The following is a 21,345-nucleotide window of genomic DNA, read 5'->3' as shown; positions in this document are numbered from 1 at the left end:
GGTTGAAACATAGCATAGTCTTCTAAGGAAGGAAGCAAATTAAAGAAATGTTTCACTGACAGTTGATGTATATTGTACATTTTCTGCCGAGTAAATCATAGGCAAAGTAATTCCTTATCCGCCTCTTCTTAGTTCCTTCTCCTAAAGAAGAATTTGTCAGGAATTACACAGTACAACAAATCTTCTCAAACAACACATTGCTTTATTGCAGAGAACAGGGTAACGACATATTTTCTTATTTGCGTACATGTCAGGTACAGTGGATTGTGTCAGCTTTATTGAAAGAAATCAAGAACTGTCTTCGGGACTGTAGTTTCACACTCTATTGGGTACTTTCCCACTGTTTGCATCACTTTGACACAAACACAGCAATGGTGTTAAACTGAGTTGGACCAGGAAATTCTTCTGTCTGAAATATAATTCAAAGAAAAATACTTTTCACTAAACAAGTTCCACACTGCAAGCCACCAACCCAGCTGCACAAGCAGTTGGAGGAGGGAAAAAGTAGAAGAGAAAAACAGGTGGATGTTGCCCAATAAGTGTCTGTGAATCATAATCCCACACATGTACATGATAACTCCAGGTGGAGTGGGATCTGGTGGGATGCATTTTGTGACTCCTCTTTGATGGGATTAGTGCGTTAGCTGCAGTTCCCTTCAGCCCTTCAGCATGTAACCGCGGTCCCTGCGAACGAAGGGCAGCTACAGCTAAATGAGTCAATATTCATGTCACTTTATCGAACTGAGTCAATTTCATGTCACTTTCCAAGTGCTTGTCTTGACAACCGGGGCGTCTGGGGACGGACCAGCACCCCCGGAGATCCTCGGGGAGCGCAAAATCCGCCCTTCCCGCCTGGCGCTGGTTTCAGGTGCCCTCCCAGTAACGGGGAATGAGCTTGAGAGCTCTGAAACCTGCCCTTCCCAGCCGCCGCCCCAGCCGGAGCCGCACGGAACAGTCACACAATGACAGCATCACTAGGGTCAGAAGAGACCTTCAAGGCCGCGTAGCCGCTAACCCACGGTGGTCCGCACGGCCCAGCCGGACACGGGTGTCAGCGGAGCCGGGCCAGGGCCGCTGTCCCCACACGGCCCGCGCGCCCCGCTCCCAGCGGCGGTGCCGGGGCCGCGCTCGGGGTGCGCGCGCGTTGCCCGGTAACGCGGCGGGGGCGGGCGCGCGGGTTGCCCGGAGACGGCGCTGCCGCGGCCGCGCTGTGGGCGCTGCGGGCCGGCAGGTGAGGGAGCAGCGCTGGCGGCCGCCCCCGCGCAGCGAGCCAGAGCTCGGCGGCCGGGCCCGGCAGGCTAGGGCAGGTGCGGTGCGGCGTTTCTTGCCCCGCGTTTCTTGCCCCGCGGGGTGCAGCACGGCCCGGGAGGTTGCGCGGGGCTCGGCCGCGCCGCCCTGCGCCCACCTGCGCTCCGGGGACGGAGCGGCCCCGGGGAGCGCTCGGGGCTGCGGGCGGTGTCTGAAGCATCCAGGAGCCGTCTGACGGTATTGTCGGGATTTTACACTGTTCTGGGGACTGTCCTGCTCTGTGTGCTCTCTTTACAAACGTGCTTGTGCGGAAATGCGAACTTAAGATCGAGTAAAGGCGGGGGCAGCAATCTCTAAAAGAAGTAAGCGAACGCTTGCCCTCCGCAGGGAGGGAGAGCTTTGGGCTTGTTTATACTATAAATGTTTTTCCCAGCTGGGACGAGGGTGGGAGGGGGAAGCAAAATCAAGCTTAGAGAGTTAAAAAAAATCATTCAAGTACAAAAGCAAACCACAAGAAAAGCTTATGAGAGTGAATTTAAGACAGGAGACTCTGCAAATGAAGAAATAAGCTTAAGGGATTTTTTTCTGTGTTAAATTCTTCTAGTATCTTAAAGATGTTGCTTTACGTAGACATTGTAATTCAGCAGTTTGAGAAACTGCGTTGGAAACTTGCTCATCTTGCTACTGTTGAGCAAGGTCTTTAATTACTTGTAATGCTGCAGTGAAGAACATAATCCTGGATTTTAGACTCGATAAAGACCATACTGTTCTTAATAATAGACTTAATCATGGAATGATATAGAAAATAAATACTTGGAAATGACCATTTTGAGGGCTAAACCCTACTGATTCAAGAGCCTCTTTCTGATTGCCATGCACTTAGTCTTTCAAAACTTCAATGGGCCAGTAAGTTCATTGCATCTCTTTCTAACTAATTTTAGAAGGTTTTTATAGGAGTGTTGAGCCTTGTGGTTTTGTACTTTGTTTAAAAATTTTGCCCTGACATTATGCAGCTATCTGCTATTCATAAGAGTATAACAGGGGAAGAATTCTGGTAAGAAACACGTAACAGTAAGATGTTCTTCAAACTTCAGTACAGTTATTTTGCTTTAAGTTATTTCTGGAAAGACGTATTTCCCACTGTTTTAAAATAAGTTCAGGGTTCTAATCGTTGAACTTCCTAGTTTTTTGTAGTCCTAAAATAGAGAAAATACACTTCTGTTGTGGTGTTTCTTTCCTAATTACAGGCACAACTGTGTAAGTTACTGATACATTTCAAGGTCGCAGTTCAAGAATAAGTGCCTTGTGTGAATCAGTCTAGATGACTTAGTGATATCGTTATTTATATTTTGTATTTCAAAACTGTTCAAAAGCTTCAGTTAAGACTGTAGTCATCTTCAACAAATTGTTGTAACCCACATGGAGACATGGTGGTATAAAGAACTTAGAGAGGTAATATGGAGTATGCATGGAAGAATACAGATAATGCAAAAATTTAAAAATATTATGGGGCTATTGTTTTACTAACTGTTTTTTTTTTTCATTTATTAATTATTCTCCTTGATAAGATATCTACAGGCTTCTTCCTCGCTTCCAACATTCTCTGTGTTCTGTTATACCAAATCTTTGACTCTTTGAGTAGCTCTGGCTGTTTAAAGGACCTGTGACATGCAATAAACTTGTCATTTGGTCAACTGCTATGAGGAAAATTCCCACATAGCAAGAAGTAAGGGAGGTCTTTGGTGAGTCCTAATTATCCATTTAATTAAGCATTTTATTTCTAGCAGTGGTAATAGGAGATTGTAACTTAGGGAGAGCAGTATTTCCTCTTCCTGCAGTCTGTGAATTAAAGTTGATGTGGCCAGTAGGAGTAACTTCACCAAGTCCTGGTGATGTTGTGTAACTGACATTATTTGTTTTATAAAGCAAATCTAGGCAGCTCAAGAAAATAAGTAAATATCAATATAACATTTGAATTCCAGAAAGTGACTACAAGAACTGTGGATTTCCCTGTAGGGTATTGGCCATTGTGGTGACATCCTATCTCTCAGGCTAGCCATTATTTATGGTAGCAGCTGAGCTGTACTATGGGCACTGGAGAAAGACAGAAGCTTTATGGTAATCTTTTCCCCACTTGCATCCTATAAGCACACCTTGGCTGTATCCATTATGGCCATTTTTCCATATCCTGTTCTAGTACTGGTGGGAGAATTTGGTTTTTCTGGTATATGTGGGATTTATTTGGTTATCAGTAAAGGCCTGTAGAACTTTGCTGACTTTTTTATTTGTTGACAATATAATTTATTAGTTCTCAAAGCAGTGTCAAGTGTAGGAACTTGGCTCTTCCAGTTCTTTCTGTGTAGGTGGTTTATTTTATGCTGATGACCTTGATTGTTGTTAGCACTGTTGTCCCTGCTAAGTCTTCTCCTTACACTTTTTTATTTTTGGTACATGAGAGAGTGCTTATGTTGTTTCTTATGTCTGCCTTAGAAATGTACTTTATATTAATTATTTAATTTATATTTATCTTAACATCCGAATCAGCCAACTATAGTATAAAAAGTTGATGTAATTAAAATATCTACTTTATAATGTGTGCATTATAACTGCAGACAGGGATTTGCACTATTATAGTCTAAATTTATTAGAATCTGTCTCTGAAGAATATGTTACAATGGAATGACTTAACTAGACATAAATAAAATCTTGTGATCATAATATCAAAAAATACATGCAGTATGTTTCTTGGCATGTGAACTGTTTGCTGACAGACCAAAAAATCACCAAGTGGCCATGGGCAGTTAGCTACCTGCATGGTTAAATCATAACTGGGGTATTTTAATGTTGGCTGTATTCAAATTTTATACAAGTAGTGATTACGGAACTGATACAAATATTTCAATATACACATGGTTTTATGAATGAGATTGTAATTTTTCTCTGTAAATATATTCCTTTTTTTCTTTTTTGACCAAGGACACAATTGGAGATATTTAGAATTGTCATTTTTTATATATATTCTTCACAGCATTAGAATGGTATCTGCTAAGCCATAGTAAAAGTGGTATTATAAATATTATAAACTTATAATTTTTTTCTGAAGAGATGTTGATTTATTTTCTTGGAAAAAGACTATAAAGCTTCATCAAATTTATTTTTAAAATCCAGTTATAGAACATCCTTAAGAAGATACATGATCAAGTCCAATCCACTGCTATTGTTGGTAGCTAAAGCTTAATCTCCTGATAAAGCTCAATCTTGAAAGTAGCTTGTGAGAAGGTTGTGTGAAAGTCTCAGCCCAGTGTAGGTCTGGTGGTGATGATAGTGTTGTACATCTGTTGCTAAAAGCTTATTCCAATCACTGTGAGGTGGCCTGATTGTTCTGTGTGTCTTCTTGTCCTGATAAATCCATATAGCTTGCTGGGAAAGACCAAGTGAGAGAAAAAAATAAAAAGGACACCTATCTAGAGCCATGCTATGTTTGAGCCATTAGTAGCTTGATAGGAGTTGGGGAGGTCTAGGGAAATCTAATTGTTGCCTGACCTTGTATGACATAAGATTGCTGAGGTATAAGTTTGCTGTGTCGTTATCGTATGATTGGTTCTTGCACAGCTTTATTCTAAACATTGTATTTTAGGATTTATTTTAGGATACTTGGCATCATTACATGCTTTGTGCTCTCAGTGTAAAGATTCTTAAAGTGCTTGTTAATAAATAAAACTTGAGGATTTAACTGACTTCTGTACTGTATATGTTGGTGTAATGAATTTGCATAATGGCATATAAATCATTAAAGTAATTTCTAGGCTTTTTTGATTTAAGGAAATTTTAAAATATTTTGTTCTTGGGTTATTTGTTGTGCATTTTTGTTATTAAGACATTCTTGTAATGAGTTTTGTGTCTTCAGTGCAAAATCACAGCATATTAATCTTTAGTAATTCAGTAGTTAAGACAGATAATTTTTAGAGTTTTGGTGGGACATATTATGAAATTATGTCTATATAAATTGGCAGGAAGCTTTCTCAGAGAACTGAGTATAGCAAAAATGAAAACTTCTGAGGTAAAAATTGGATTAATTTAAAATAATTCTTAATTTTGAAAAACATATAATGCTACTAATTTTTGACAAGAATATATCAAACATAACTTTTTATAGAGGTTAAACAGAAAATGTCTAAATATTTCTGTATATAATAGTTAAGCAGAAACAGAAACAGTGGTTAAAGATGTATTTGAAAAAAAGTACATGGTTGATTTGTCACAGTATATCAACTTCAAATTATTTAACAAGGGCAAATTTCATGGTGTAAGTGGAAGATCAAAATAGAGGTTTCTTACCTCTCATCATCCATTTCTGAAAATCTTTATTCATAACTAAAGTGCATTGCTGATTTGTGGTATTGCCAGAAAACATGGGAGAGTAGCATCAGTTTGCTCATTCTGATGCAATATAGGACATTATTTTCAGATGTAATCTTTTATCCTCTGTTTTCTAGGCAATTTATACGTAGTATGTTATATTTAGGTACAGTTTTTTTTCAGTGGGTAGAGATTGAGGCCACTATACTCTCCAGCATATTTGACCATATTCTTAAGGTCATGTCTTTTGTAAAGAGCAAGAGCAGCTTGCTCTCATGCTAAACAGATACATGCACTGAAATGTCCAGAAGATCAACTTTGATATGGAATACAAAGAGAAGATAACCACGAGTGGCGTTTTTTTGGTTTGTTTTGGTTGGTTTTTTTTTAATGAGTTTCCTTTGGGATGTGGGGTGGTTGGTTGCATTTGGTTTCTTGTAATTCTTGACCATTGTAGTTCTGAACTTTAAAAACACATTGTGATGTTTATATGGTAAATCATTATTATTTTCAACATCCCTTCCACTTTTTCCTTCTGACAGTTACAAGTTTTTTGTATTTAGGCCTACTCAATCTGAAATAAGCTAAAATAAGAGTACCTAGTTCCGAAGGGAGGATTGTGAAATGTCTGCAGCACAAGTTTGATCATAGAATTATAGTATATCTCAAGTTTGAAGGGGTCTGTAAGGATCATTGAGTCTGACATCCTGCTCCTTGCTAAACCACAGGACTAAGAGCATCGTCCAGATGCTTAGTGAAATCTGAATGGTTTGGTGTCATGAAAGCTTCAGGAGGAATCTGTTCCAGTGACTGACCACCCTCTCAGTGAAGAATCTTTCCATAATGTCTAACCTGAACATGTCCTGACACAGTTTCATGCCATTTTCTTGTGTCAGCTCAAGAATTAAACAATTGTTTCTGCATCAAATCAATAGGATGTTTTGTCTGGTTTTATTCCTTCTAGAATATTTAAAACAAATTTATTGGGCAATATATTATATACAAGACTGTATATGCCTTGAAGATGTCTCTTTTGGTCTGATCTATTATAGTACATTTTGTTGTCCTTAAATTGAGATCAATGAACACTTAACTGGAGGTACCAGCTGGACTTTAGGTTAAGAGCATACAAAGTTACTTATAAAACATATACTAAGATTAATTACAACAATTTAAAGGATTGAACATTTTGAGGTTTTTCATATTTTATTATACTATTTAGTATACATAGTTTTATTCATCCTATACATAAGTTTTGTTACACCTGTATGTCATGGCTTAACCTCAACCAACAGCCAAGCCCCACTCACCCACTCACCTACTCTCTCACTCCCCCGCCAGCATGATCAGGGAGAGAATCTGCAAGGTAAAAGCCAGAGAACTTGTGGGTTGAGATGAAGCCAGCTTAAGAGGAAAATCAAAACCCAAGCACACAAGCAAAGGTAAACAAGGAATTCTTTCACTGCTTCTCATGGGCAGTAGGTGCTCTGCCATCTCCAAGAGAGCAGGGCCCCATCAGTGGTTACTTTGGAAAACATACACCATCACTCTGAATGTCTCCTCCTGCTCCTTCTTCCCCTCATTTTATGTACCTGGTATGATGTAGCATGGTCTGGAATATTGCTTTGGTCAATTGGGGTCAACTGTCCCACCCTGAATTTCCTTACAGCTTCACATGCACCCCCAGAAAATGCCTTGGCTCTGTGTAATCTATATGAATTATAATCTCTGTGTTGTCAGTTCTGTTCAGCACAAACCCAAAACACATCCCTATACCTGCCACTGGGAAGAAAATTAACTCTACCCTAGCCAAAACCAGCATACTATAATATTATAGTTTTCCCAGGACCTGGAGATGAATGATGAAGTAGGCAAAAACATATAATTGCCTTACAATGCATTTGCAGTCTTTCTTGTCTTTAATTTTTCACATATAATTTAGCACCAAACTTCTTATTCACAGGTAATTGTAACAGATATTTTTAAGCAGTTTAAGTTCCCATCTGCTATCCTGAGATGATTTTAATTATATCTGTACTTTTCAGTCGAAGATATTTACCAGTTTTTTGAAAGGATAATACAGTATCCATATCCATTTTAGCCCATGCTTCCCTGATGATGCTGAAACTAAATGTGAGTCACAGTGTTTGTCTGTCTTGAGAGACTCATTCTTCTGACAGGTTGGTATTGAGACTGGAAAACTCAGATCACATAGATGGTGGAGCAGGTACAGGCTGTTGTGGTTTGACAATGGTCAAACTTCAGGCACCCACAAAAGCCACTTGCTCACCCTCCCCTGCCACAGCTGGGCAGAGGGGAGAAAAATTAATGAAGTGTTCATAGTTGAGGCAAGGATTGAGAGAAAAAAAAAAACGTCCAAGGGCAAAACAGGCTCGACTTAAAGGTACAAAGTGAATTTATTGCTAACTAAATTAGAGAAGGTAATGAGAAGTAAAATAAGCCCTTAAAAACATCCTTTCTTCCCCCAGCCCCTCCCTTCTTCCCACCAACAGTGCAGAGAAACGGGGCATGGGGGTTTGCTCAGTTCATCACCCCAGGTTTTCTTCCCCTGCACAGGGAGAGGAGTCCTCCCCCTGCTACATCATGGGGTCCCTCCCACAGGAAGCAGTTCTCCATGAACCTCTCCAGAGTGGGTCCACTCTCACCAGCAGGAGCCCTCCCAAAAGTGCTGCAATGTGAGCCCCTCCACGGGCACACAGTCCTCCTGAAGCTGCTGTGGTGTGGGTCACTCTTCCATGGGCGCAGTGCTCCAAGGACAGGCTGCTCCAGCCGGGAAGCAGGGGCCCTCTCTCTCTCCACCAGGTCTCCCACTGGATCACAGCCTCCTCCAGGCATCCACCCTCTCCAGCATGAACACCTCCCCGTGGGCTGTGGGTGGATCTCTGCATTCCCCGTGGATCCCCAAGGGCTGAGGGGCACAGCTGCTTCACCTTGGTCTCACCACGGCCTGCAGAGGAATCATGGCTGTGGCACCTGGAACAGCTCCTCCCCTCCTTCTCCACTGATCTTGGTGTCTCTGTTGTTTCCCTCACATGTTCTCACCTCCTCCTCTTGTTTGACAAAAAAAATCACCTGCACTTTGTTTTGATTTCCTTCTTAAAATACATTATCAGAGAGGCGTTACCAACCTCTCTCATTGGCCCCGCTTTGGCCAGCAGCATGTCCATCTTCAGAGCCATCAGGAATTGGCTCTGCCAGGCATGGAGGAAGCTTCCAGCAGCTTCTCACAGAAGCCGCCTCTGTGGCTCCCCTAACTATCAAAAACCAGAGGATGCGAAACCAATACATAGGCATACAAAAGAAACACGTTTTCAGAGATGGTGGAACAGCTACAGGCATAAAAGAGAAAAAAGGTTGATACTACTGAACTGCCTGTAATTCTTTGATCAAGATTCTCAGTGATACTATGTGCCCTTATAAAAAAGACACAACACCCTGAAAGCAAAGACTTTCCATAATGGGCAAGTATTTACTTACTTGAAACCATGATTTTCATGTGTAACAAGCAGTAATAATATGGATACATTTTAACATTTTTTAAAATTTTGTTCACAGAAGCAGTACATCAGTAATGTTTTTCTTGATTGCTCATAAACCATGGTTATGGTCAGGAGTGTCTTCAGTGCTGTCATTTGAGGTGACTGAATTGGTGCCATGTTTCTCATACAGTTTATGAGACCGTGCAATTCTGTGCACTTTGCATAGTTAGTGTTTGAGCTGAAATCTCAAAGGGCAAGTAATTTGAAAAGTTTCAGCAGTATTGTAGGAAGTTCTGTATATTCTTGTGTCTGTATCCATTTAGATGGATGACTGTATAAATACAAAAAATCTGATAATCTTGGAATGCTACTTCCTATTACTGGGTGCCTTGACTTAAATATTTATGGTTTTGCATGTGTGGTTTGTTTTTGGTTTGTTTTCTTTTTTTTGTCTTGGTTGTCAGAATTTCTGAATAAGAGGTTTGAACCAAAAATATTGCTGTTTTTCTTTATTCCCCTGGAGAATGTCACCTGCCTATACAGTACCCTTAATGGAAACTACACATTCTGGGGTAGGACAGGTAATAACACAGAATTGCTCTGTGGAATTGGCATGTAATGTTGACCAGTTAGTAGCTGGTACTTCCAGCTACTTTTCCGACTTTGCTTTGTTTTTTTCTTGATTAAGCAATAGACTTCCCTGTTTAGTTTTTACATTTATTATATTACAAACTGAGGAACAGCTTGTTAAGTCAGCGTAGAAAGGCAGAGCTTATCTGGATCCTAGGTTTCTTAAGAAACTGGTTTTTTTTAGATCTGCACAATGTCTATTGAGGATTTGAGCTGCTGTAACCATGCAGTCAGGAAGATTTGTATGATAATGTCTCCTGCATAGCACAGCTGAAGAAGTATATTGCTGCAGCATGGAAATGTGGTAGTACAGCTTTTATTCATTTTTACCTTTCATTTTCACTGGCATAATGCACTGTGAAACCTAATGTGAAACTTGGAGGCATACCAGAAAAGGATACTACCTGTGTGAGGCATAAATGTTGTCAGATATGTGAAACTCTTCTAAGGAAGAGAAAAGAAGCAGATCCATTCCGATGAATTGGTTAAATTAGGCTTTTTACATTTTTCAGCCAATGCTGGTGGCTGCAGCTGAGCCCTTTAGGCTCTGCTGGCTGTGAACAATGGACTTGCAGATTTTTCTTTTTCCTCTTACAAAAAAAAAAAAAAAGTTAAACCGACGCTTGGTATTTGCGATAATTTTGGCCCCTCCTACTGTGCCAATTGAAACCACTCCCTACATAACCAAAACAAATCATTCCCCATGATTCTGAGCATATTTTACATTTCAGTACAAGCTTTTGTGCACTGAACTACATTTTGTAGATAGTACATTTTTTAAAAATGAAAGTAATTTTTTTGGAAGACAGATAAGAATGACTCAAACAGCACCTCATTTTTGGAGCTCAGAAGCACGGCAAAATCAATCTTGAAGCACTAACCTGCTTCAATTTTAAATACTGGAATATATAATCTAATAATTACTGTAGTATTGAATTCCGTTTTCCATTAGAAAATCCAATAGGTAGAACATTTAAATTGCTGTTAAAAGTATTTCAGATTACATATTTAGTAATTTAAAATTTATTAATCTCAAATCATATTACAGACTTCAGATCTGATCTTTGAATAGCTTATTATACTGTTGAATAAATTTTAGCACAGTACTTATTGTACTTATATGTCTTCAGGTTCTGTATTTTTTATTTCAACTGTGCCTTCTTTCATGGCTTGGATGACTTATATTTCCCACTGGTTTGATGAAGATGATTGGTATGAAGGACAACAAAGAGTAAGAATTGCTTAAAGTAATATTTTCTCTTTTACTATTTTTAAATTTTTCTTCTTTAAGCTGCTCTTTATTATTATATTGATTATATCAAAAGTAGTTGTCATGGTTTGAGATAAAATGACTTTTTTGAAAATTAATGTTGCTAGCTGCATAAAAGGTACTGGAAGTGTGACAGCCACCTACTTGCATTTTTTAGCTTGCATAATTTAACAAGTAGTAATTTTTTAATATGTAATGAGATGAAAAGCAAACATTACACTTTGTTGTATTAGAAGGAATTAATGTACCATGCATGGAGTAAAATGAAATAATTGTAGTTAGTAATAGAGTAAATCACAAATATTTGGGAGAGATTAAATTCACATAGGGTCATTTCCAAGTTGTATCTTGGATAGCTTTATGTTTTTATTACCATTTTTCTGAGGAGGAGTTGTTACTATAGCAACATTTGCAGGATTACTTGGATTTATTTTTAGTATGTATTAGCTGCATGTCTACAGCTGCTTTCATAGATTTATGGTGGGAAATGGATATAAGTCACATTACTCTCACTGTATTAAGCTCTTTTATGATACCTTACATTTCTGTGATTTCTTTTTCCGTTTTCAGAGTATATAGTCAGCTAATTAGAATGCAGGAGATGCTAGTGAAAACAGCTGCTTTCATTGGATTAATGTGTATTACTCGATAATACCAGCTATATGCTCATAAGTATAAAAAAACTGGCAGATATTAATACGGTTCCACTGTTCTCATTTTACATGTCACTCATGATATGGGTGCTTCAGATGTAGAATTACCTTTTAACAGCTGTCATCAGGGATTCGGGTGTGAGATGTGTCAAGAGGTAACTTTATCTGAAATCAGAGCAGTTTTGGCAATTTGCCAGCAGAAAAGCAATCTTCCAGTGATTGTTGTAACTCTGTATTGGAAGTTGAGAACAGAATCTTATGCAGACTCTTAGATGCTTCATTATGTGATCAGACATGGTTGTATACATATCTCTGTGTATTGCACACATTATGTGCAAACTGTGATTAAGCAATACTCTGCAGATATTGGCTTGGTTATCACTGCCCAGGAGGAGTTGCTTGAGTAGTGTGCATTGTCTCAGACTATTCAGACACCTGCAGTAGTAACTGCAGTTTGTTAAGCCACGTCAAGACTACAGATTGGTTAGCATTTTGTAGTATTCCAAAGCAGGAAGAACTTTTGTTTGTTTTGTCAAAGTTTTCATATTGTAAGTTATTTATTGGCTTTTAAGCTGTATATATACCAGAATATTTCCATATATACCAGAGTATTTCCAATTACTCTCATTTCATGGGTCAGGAAAAACTACTGAGAATTTAATTTCCTAACATGGCTATAATGTGCTTGGTGTTTCCCAGTTCCAGTGGAAGGACACCAGTGCTAATTATGTTTGTGTTTTTCCATGCGTCCCAGTGCTGTTGAGGCAGACATTCAGTCAGAAGTCATTTTCTGCTCTGTCTTGCAGACATGCCAGCATTTCTTCATAAGTTTGAACACCTTCATGCTTTTAGCAAGATAAAATGATTGTCCACTATCCAGTGCTTCTAACTGGTCCCACTGGATAGGGTAATGAATTTGAAACTCTGGTTCACAGGTGACATTTTCATCTTCAAGGATGGGTAAATACACCCAATGTTTTCAAGGAGAAATAACATGATACAATGCCTTTATATCACTAAAGATCTTACTAATTATTATCTTATCATTGATTTGCAGACAAAAATATTGGTGCCTTGGGACAGTAGTGTGGATGAGATATATGAGAGTTTTATATGTCTGACATACAGGAGTGACAGCAAACTTTCCACATAAGAAAAGAGACAGACCTGATGGAAAATAACGACAATAGAGTGAACAGAAGCAGAGGACACTTGCACTTTACTCCTTGTAGCTGTTAAGAAACTACACTTTGTATACACAGAAGCATAACATAAGGCTACTTGATTAACATAAGGCTACTCTATATCCACTTTTGTATGCATGCCATATTGCATATTTGGATAGGTCTTACAGCACATGGACCACAATCAAAGCACATGTGAACATCTGTTGTTGCTTGTGCTTGATGGTTAGATATTTATGGATTCTGATGACATGCCTGCACTGTATTGATAATGAAAGTGTTAAGTGATGGGTTTAAAGAGCTATTGTTATTCTACAAGTGTTATCATAGTGCAATTGGGAAATACAATGAGCAATGAAATACACTGAGTAGCTGAAGCAGAGAAAAAGGAGTTAGATTAAAATTAAAATGGTGCCTGTTAAAGAGCTGCAGTTGCCAGGCTACTGGCACTGCAGTTTTGTCTGTGGTGTGACACAACACTCAGTCTTTTCTCCTGCATCCTGTAGTAACTGCATTATTCGGGAACATCAAGATTTAGTTCCTCCATCTGTCAAGTAAAGTGATTTCATTCTACAATAAGAACAATATTTTCCATTTTTGGGACCAGCAAGGTATTGGAATGAACATGGAAATTCTAAAGTGCTTTCCAAAAATTGATACCTATGCTAAGGTAGGGATTATTAGGCATTTATCTTTAAGTTATTGATATAAAGCCATGATATGTATCCAGTCAATTCAGTTGTTATTTTTAAATAATATTTATGATATACCAATTTTCAGTTTAATGTGGTTGGTTGTTGGGTTTTTTTTCTATATTAAGCAACAAGGAAGGACGTAGAATGTTGCTGTTTCTGCCAATTGAAAAGAAAGGGTTTTGTTGTCCTCCCTCTTTCCTTCATCTCCTTGGAAACTGTGAGCACACACTGCTAGCTTTCCCAATGTGGTATGCTTTTTTTACACACACAGAGGTTTTTTCATTGTATACTTAAGAGTCAAATATAATTACTTAAAAATAAAATACTTCTTTACAAAGTATAAAACATCTCCATTGTATGAAAATGCACCAAGTGTGAAATCATACATATGTTCAGTTATGCTGCATTTCTACGTTTTTGTCCTTTTACTCAGGCTGTTTTGATGGATACATCTTTCTCTTTTATATCTGCTTACTCGGTTAATTATGCTTAACAGAAATCTAGAATGTTTGAAAAGATGTGCAGGAAATTGCTTTAAGGCATGATACCTACTAGAGAGCAAGTCAGTATTCCACACACAACTGTCATTTCTTCTTCTAGATACTGTCATTTTGAATTTCAAGGCAAATGCTTCCTCTTGTCAAATTGTATATCATTACAAAGAGGAGGAAATAAGAACAAGTTTTAAACAATAATTATTAGTTATTAAAATGCAAATTCTTTTCTGTAATAAAGCTCAGAATATTTTATATATGTAACTTTTTTACATATATTTAAAGGGGGAAAATCTAATCTAAGTTTAAGAATACTTATTAAGCATGAATTCTTAACTCAGTGAAATAACACTATATTACAGACCAACATTTTTCATCTAAATTTGAAAAATTTCACCTATTAGCAGTATTTTTAAAGAGATTACTGCAGAATCCTACAAGACAAATCTGTTGTTACTCTAAAAGAAAAATCTGTAGAATTCTGTTTTAGCATCTGTAAGAGATCTTGGCTTTGCAATTAATTTTACATGGAATCAAACTGCAAATTAAACAAGTCTTAAATAATTTTTTCTTACCGATTAAAACTTCATCTAATCAAGAATTCTTAGCTCCCATATGAGAAGATAAAAAAGAGTATCTGTACAAAGTGAGAAAAATCTTTTATTATTATGAAGTAAAGACTTGTGTAGTGTTAGGTTCTATATAGTTGTCAACTTTTTATCAGTCTTACATTGATGGTTTTCAGGGAGTAAACCTGCAAATTAAACCTATGATAATCTAATATTTTACAGCTCATTCTCTCCTACTTCACCGTGCCTTTTTTTAACTCCCTTATCAATTTGCTGACACACCTACAGTTTTAACCATTGTTTTCCCTGGAATCAAGAGCAGAACCCAAAATTTCTAGTTCCAGGTATTCTGTGCTTTCCTAAAATAGTTATCTGATCAGCTGGGGGACATTAATTTCAGTAAAAGTGGTTGCTAATGGTGCCAGTTATTTTTTCGTGGGAACTAGAAGTCTGTTCTGAATGCCCCAAATCACATTATTTCTCTGCATATGTGATTTACATTTTAATTGAATAGAAGGGACCTCTGGAATTTGTAATTTTACTAAGCAGTAAAATAACATTAAATGGAAAAATAAGAAGTTTGGAGGCTATTTTTGCCACTTGATGATGTTGATTCTTTAAATAATTAGATAAATTTCTCTGTGATATCATTTAGAACTCACCATTTAGAACACCATTGCAATGAGATGGATTGCATAGAAGTTGCAAGATTATGCAATGTATAGAAATGTTCTCTCTGGAGTCTCTAATTTACTGCAAAGGTCGGAAGAATAAAAATTATTGACAGATGGAAAGGAAGTCTAATAGCCAAAGCCCTAGTCTGGAACAAAGCTATATCTTGTAACTTGATTTTCTGTATATTTCTGTTCTGCTGTTGCAGTCTCTTTCACCAAATTTTCAAAGGTTACATGTGAGCATTTCATTTCCTTCAGTCATTTGGTACTCACTCAGAATGTTTAAGCACTGTAACTAGCGTCAGTGATATCTTTGAGAGATATCAATCTCAAACATTCAGCTGATCCTGATCTTCTGCTAAAGAAGCCCCCAAAATAAGTCACTCTCAATTTTTTTTTTCACTTTCCAAAGTGAGAGAAACATATGAAATTTGCTACCTATAATTATTCATTACTGTTTACCTGCTAAGCAGATATACCAAGCAGAGGAGAAAAGTTAAAAATAAAATTAATAATTCAAGTTTATTTTTATCCCTAGTATAAATGCATTAAAATAAAATTTTGATAATATTTAGACAACCAATTTTTAGTTGATAGTGACCAATTGGTTTCTTTGGGTACTGTAGATCACTACTGCAACACCTGTATGAAGTTTGTTCTGTAAGTGTCTTAATACTACTGTCATCCAGAAAAATATTTCCCCCTCTATACATTTGACATCAGGTAGGTCAAGACTGATCTACAGCAACATATCTGTGCTAAACTATTACACAGCAGTGCATTGAGGAACCAACCCTTGTACTTCATCAACAGTTGCTCCTTCAAAATGCTTTATTGCATTTGAAGTCTCATTTCTCATTAATTCCCTTTTCTTTGTGAAACTTGATACGGTACCTAACACTTGATAAATTTAACATGGCTGTCCTGCTCTTTCAGGATTATAGTCTTAGCTCTTTGACCTAAAGATGTCATCCTCCATATTACATGTAATATTTTTCCACCTGATGTCCCTCAGTCCATTAATCTATCCACAGCATAAATGTGACCCTGAGACATTCTGTTACTAGGTAACATGTTGACGTTTTCCTGAATGAAATGGGGGCTAGGTAAATAATTGGTCGGCCCAGCAAAGCATTTCTTGCATTTTTATGTTGAATTCAGTTTTATCACTCTCAGCACAGCTGGTACTGTGAGACTTGTTTTGGACAGAGAAAGCATAGTGTGCTGTACAGTAATGTTACCCTAAGCTTTGCTTTTGATTTTTCACAGCTCACTTCAAAGTTTTTTGTTAGGCAGTAATTATGAAGAAAATTTAGAAAGCTTCTCCAGAAAGGATGATAATGAGGATAATGTGATAAAGAGCTGTTCTATGCAAGTGGTTTGAAGACCTTTCTACGTGTCGGTTTTCCTTAAAACTATTAGTATATGGTTTATTTTGTCTGGCTGTCAGTAGGAGATGAATGGGAGAGCAGAGGAAGGCAGTAAACTGTAATAGAGAAAGTATTGAACCACAGAAGAAAATGGACATGATGAACAGTTTCAGCTAGTACAAATCAAGAAGTATTCAAGTTTTTAGGGGCGGGATCCCCTGCCCTCTCCTTTTCTTCCAACTGATTTTTTTGTGAATGGTGTTAGGCATCCTTTCTTGTGTAGCACTGAAGCCTCTGAACATCTGCTTGTCTTTATTTCAGATACATTCATTTGTATCTTAGGAAAGTTGTATTTTTAAAGTAGACATTTATAAATTATTTATGGGAACAAAAATGCATTATTTTAATCTTTAATATTCTGTCATCTTGGGGTCTAATGAATTTCTCTTTTAAAGGCAAAAATGTCACATGTGAAACAAGTGGGACTTTTAGCTGCTGGATGTCAGCCATGGAATAAGGATATATGTGCTGCTAGTGGTGACAGATTTGCCTACTGTGCTACCCTTGCTGTTTATATTTATCAGGTAAGATTATTCTTGTTTATCTGATTAGTTATGCTTTTATATTGTTGTTGATCTCAATTTGAACCCTTTCAACAAATGCTTTTGCAAGTAGGGTTGCTGCTGAGAAGATATCTATGTAAAGCTCAATATTACATTCAGGATACCCTTGAAGTTGTGTGTGTCAAGAGTTATTTTTAGAAGACAGGCTTACAGTGCAGCAAACATTTGAGATGTGTGAAACTCAGTGATAGAAGACTGGGTTCTGAGGGAGAAATGAAGTAATTCCACAATTCCATTTGAAGCTGTAGTATAAAATAGTCTTTTGCATAGTGGATCCATGGTCCAAAGTCGAGGATTCAGTGACCTACCTTTATTTAATTTGGAGCCCAAACACCTCAGCACTGTGGTCTTCTGAAGTTTGCAGTTGTTGTATATTAACATCCAACTAAAAAAAACAGAAATGCTGTGACATAGAATTTTCAGATTGAGAAATATGTGAGGAAATAAAGGATGTACTTTAATTTTAAGAGTTATACAGGTTGTAGGATTAAAATGAACAAAATTTACTGTGTCATATTTGGGCTTTCTTTTTTAATATGTATTTTTAACTGTACTAAGTAATTTATAAAGTGAGAAGGATTTCAAACTCATTTTTATATTCTTTCCTGTTTACCCCCTTGGATATTACTAAATTATTGCTACCATGCCTGTAAATAAAACATTTTAGGATTGTTTGAGTACACTTCTAAATGAAATATAATCATTTTTAAGTGACAGGAAGATAGACATAAAACTGTTTTTTGCATAGTTGGATATCAGGCAACCTTTCTTTCCAAATCAAATATATAAGAATTTATTTTATTCAGATGTGAGGTACTGGCAATAGTTCAATGCACTATAAATTCATCCATAAGTCTAATACTGTTATATGAAGTATTCTCCAACACAGAGGGATTTAAAGCAAGTTTGCAAAAAATGTGTTTCTAAAATGAATTTTACTATTTGTTTAGCTGGATCACCGATACAATGAATTCAAGCTCCATGCAATTATGTCTGAGCACAAGAAGACAATCACAGCCATATCTTGGTGTCCCCACAACCCTGACGTGTTTGCAAGTGCCAGCGCAGATAGTTTAGTGATCATATGGAATGTGAATGAACAGAAAGTTGTGGCCAAGCTGGACAATACAAAAGGTATTTTAGACATGGAGATCTGTTTTATCCATACAGCTTGATCCATGGGTATAAAAAATACTTGATATAATGTAAACGCTATAGTTGTTAGGGTGGAGATTTAACAATTGCCTAGCACAATAATAATTGCCTAACACAATCTTACAATATTCTTGTCAGATTTGTTGCAGTTCATTCTAGAAAATAATGGTAGTGTGAGTAAATTGCCTTCAACCATCTTGCATTTGGTAAAGAAAGACATTGTTCTTTTTCTCTAAAGAACTTAACCAGTTCAAGAATTAACTTTGCTAGTGATTTCTTGTTGAGTAGGGGAAAAAAAAATCCCAAAACCAACATTATTTTCATCACTGTATAAAGGATAAACAATTAAATTTTAAAATAAAATATTTCACAATGACTTAGCTAAGTGAAAGCAAACAAAAGGTGGCCTTAACAGATTCAAGTATAAATCATCAGTGAATTTGAACAACAGCTTTTGTTTAAATATCCTAATGCTTGTCCACCTGAATTTTGTCTCAGCCTTGAAACTTTCAGGCCTTGAAACTGCTGGAGCTTGTATTACAAGTCTAGGGGGGTCAGGCATCTGTTACAGATACATTTCCATGTCCAGTTCTGATTTATGCCAGTCAAAATCAGTACCTGTATTTCAATACCAGTACCTGTATTTCAAATTGAGATTGATTCTTACAGTCAGTCTCATCAGGTGTCCTTGACTCCTATATTTTCATTGTCGGAAAGTGGGTGCAAACCAAGAACAGTTAGAATCTCAGGATCTAATACGCTATTTTGGGACTCCCTACTCTGATTTCTCCAGAGAATATAGGGATACTTCTGGAAATCTTTTATGTCTTCCATATCATGCAAAAGAAAATTCCACAGTGATTTAATCTATTCCAAAAGAATAATATGCATAAATATAAATGCTGGTACTTTTTTTCAATACATGGCTTGTTTAAAAATCTACTTAAGCCAATGACTACACATGACGAAATGTTATTACTATTTTAATATTTTTAGAAACTAAATTAAGATAATATGTTTAAACCTTTTATGGCTTTCTCTTTTAGTCCCTTTTACACTGCCACATAAAAGTGTCTAAATACAGTTTTAATTTTTCAGCTTCAGAAATTTGTCTTACTGTCATTTATTCCTTCAGGCACATATTATTAAGTTATGAGGATTATGAGGGTTGGAGACATTAAGAACAAAATTCTTAAATAGGACTGCCTACAGTTAGGTATTAGACAACGGAATTAAAACTGTCATGTATCCAGAAGAAAGCTATCAAGAGTTCCCTTTTATTACAGAACTAAAATATCTGATCTTGTCAAAAATATCTGCTTCAGTTAGATTTCTCTCTAAATTTCATTGTATTTGCTAAAACAGGCATTTTGAAATTCTTGGTATTTTACTGTCTTAGTGGTAAATAACTTATAGCAAAGCAAAGTAGTGAATGAAATTCTGAAAGTATTGTTTGCAGGATCAGGCTTATCTTCTTTCAAATGTGTGATTGTCTTTGGCACTGATGAAGTGTAGATATCATGAAATACAGCCCATCAAAGTAGCATAAAAGTAATTTGGGAAATTATTTTACTTCCTGCCTCTGGGAGTCTAGTTTACTTTTACACTGTAAGATGTTCACACACTTCTCTAAATTTCAGTCTAGCAACTTCTATGTAGAAAAATTATTTCTACTGTTTTTCAAGGCCATTGCTGATACTGGGTCGAGGAATACTACCAGAATTTTGTGTCCTGCTTCTTACAAGGTTTGCCTGTATGTTTCAGGAATTCCTGCATCCCTTGGCTGGTGCTGGAATGCAGGTGACGCAGTTGCATTTGTGTCGCACAGAGGTCCACTGTACATTTGGACTATCTCAGGACCTGACAGCGGGGTAACTGTGCATAGAGAAGCACATAGTTTCTTGTCAGATATCAGTCTGTTTAGATGGCATCCAAAGAAAAAAGGAAAGGTGGTATTTGGACATACTGATGGAAGCCTTTCTATTTTTCAATCAGGTAAAAACTCATATGACAAAATATTTAGTTTTATATATGTATCTCTTGTTTCTCCATATGTAATTCTTCACTTTTTAAAATTACACTCTATAATGTAGGTACATACATAACATTTTTTCTTGATTCACAATATTCCTATTCCTTCCATATCACAAAAATATTCTTTCTTAGATACAGAATTCAGAGCATTTTCTTTATGTCTCCTGCCTTTTGAGACCAAGATAAGACTGCATTTTTTTCACAACTGCAGTAAACTTTTTTTTTTGCAAATCATAACAGCCATGATCTTCTACTGAACTATATTTTTCTGCAATTTTATTTTTCTAAATGGAAGGACTTGAATCTTTTGTTTACTTTCCTATTTTTGCATTTTTTCTGGAGTCATCTGTTTCATATTCTAGAATCCTCTGCAATTTTATTGGTAGAATCTCACCTCATACTTAATATTGTCTTCATGGTTCTGTTCTGTCAAAGGATAGATAGGAAAATATTTATCTCTTTTTGTCTGAAATCCACCACACACATTTGTGCATACTTTATAAATAGTCTAGCTCTCTGCTAAGAAGGTGTCACATTGATATGCTCATTTCAAGGTAAAATTCCACTTATTTTCATAGTTTTATTCAAAGGCAGAAATCTGTATTAGGTTGACTATCTGAATTTTTTCCCGACTGCTTCTTCCTTGTATAAAAATTGATTTTCAACTTTGTGAGAAAAACTGTTCTTTAAATAATGTGTTAATTTTACATAGGTTTGTTCTCCAGCAGCCATGCTGTTACAGAGTTTGCAAGGGTTTTTCAGGGTGAAGAGAGAGATGAGAATCTTGACCTCATGTTCAGAAGGCTTGATTTATTATATTATGCTATATATTACATTATTACTATGCTAATAGGAATAGAGAGAAAAATTCTCAGAAGCTTGCTAAG

General features: G+C 36.9%; 1 protein-coding gene across 10 annotated transcripts in view; it reads left to right on the top strand.

Annotated features, from left to right (window-relative positions):
• Positions 1-975: 975 nt before the first annotated feature.
• The window catches only part of WDR17 (WD repeat domain 17), a 53,393-nt gene continuing 33,023 nt past the window's right edge, over positions 976-21,345 (top strand). For 3 of the 10 annotated variants that reach the window (XM_064710629.1, XM_064710632.1, XM_064710628.1), the window contains exons 1-4: positions 10,762-10,968; positions 17,102-17,230; positions 18,220-18,403; positions 20,189-20,419. In XM_064710629.1, the coding sequence (XP_064566699.1) occupies positions 10,858-10,968; positions 17,102-17,230; positions 18,220-18,403; positions 20,189-20,419 (655 nt within the window). In that variant the 5' untranslated portion in view covers positions 10,762-10,857. The other 7 variants (XM_064710634.1, XM_064710637.1, XM_064710635.1 and 4 more) reach the window with 7 other exon arrangements.

The sequence above is a fragment of the Zonotrichia leucophrys genome, chromosome 4 (assembly GCF_028769735.1).
Source record: "Zonotrichia leucophrys gambelii isolate GWCS_2022_RI chromosome 4, RI_Zleu_2.0, whole genome shotgun sequence".
Taxonomy (NCBI): domain Eukaryota; kingdom Metazoa; phylum Chordata; class Aves; order Passeriformes; family Passerellidae; genus Zonotrichia; species Zonotrichia leucophrys.
Note: the sequence above shows the minus strand (reverse complement) of the source record. Positions and strands in the feature narration are given on the sequence as shown.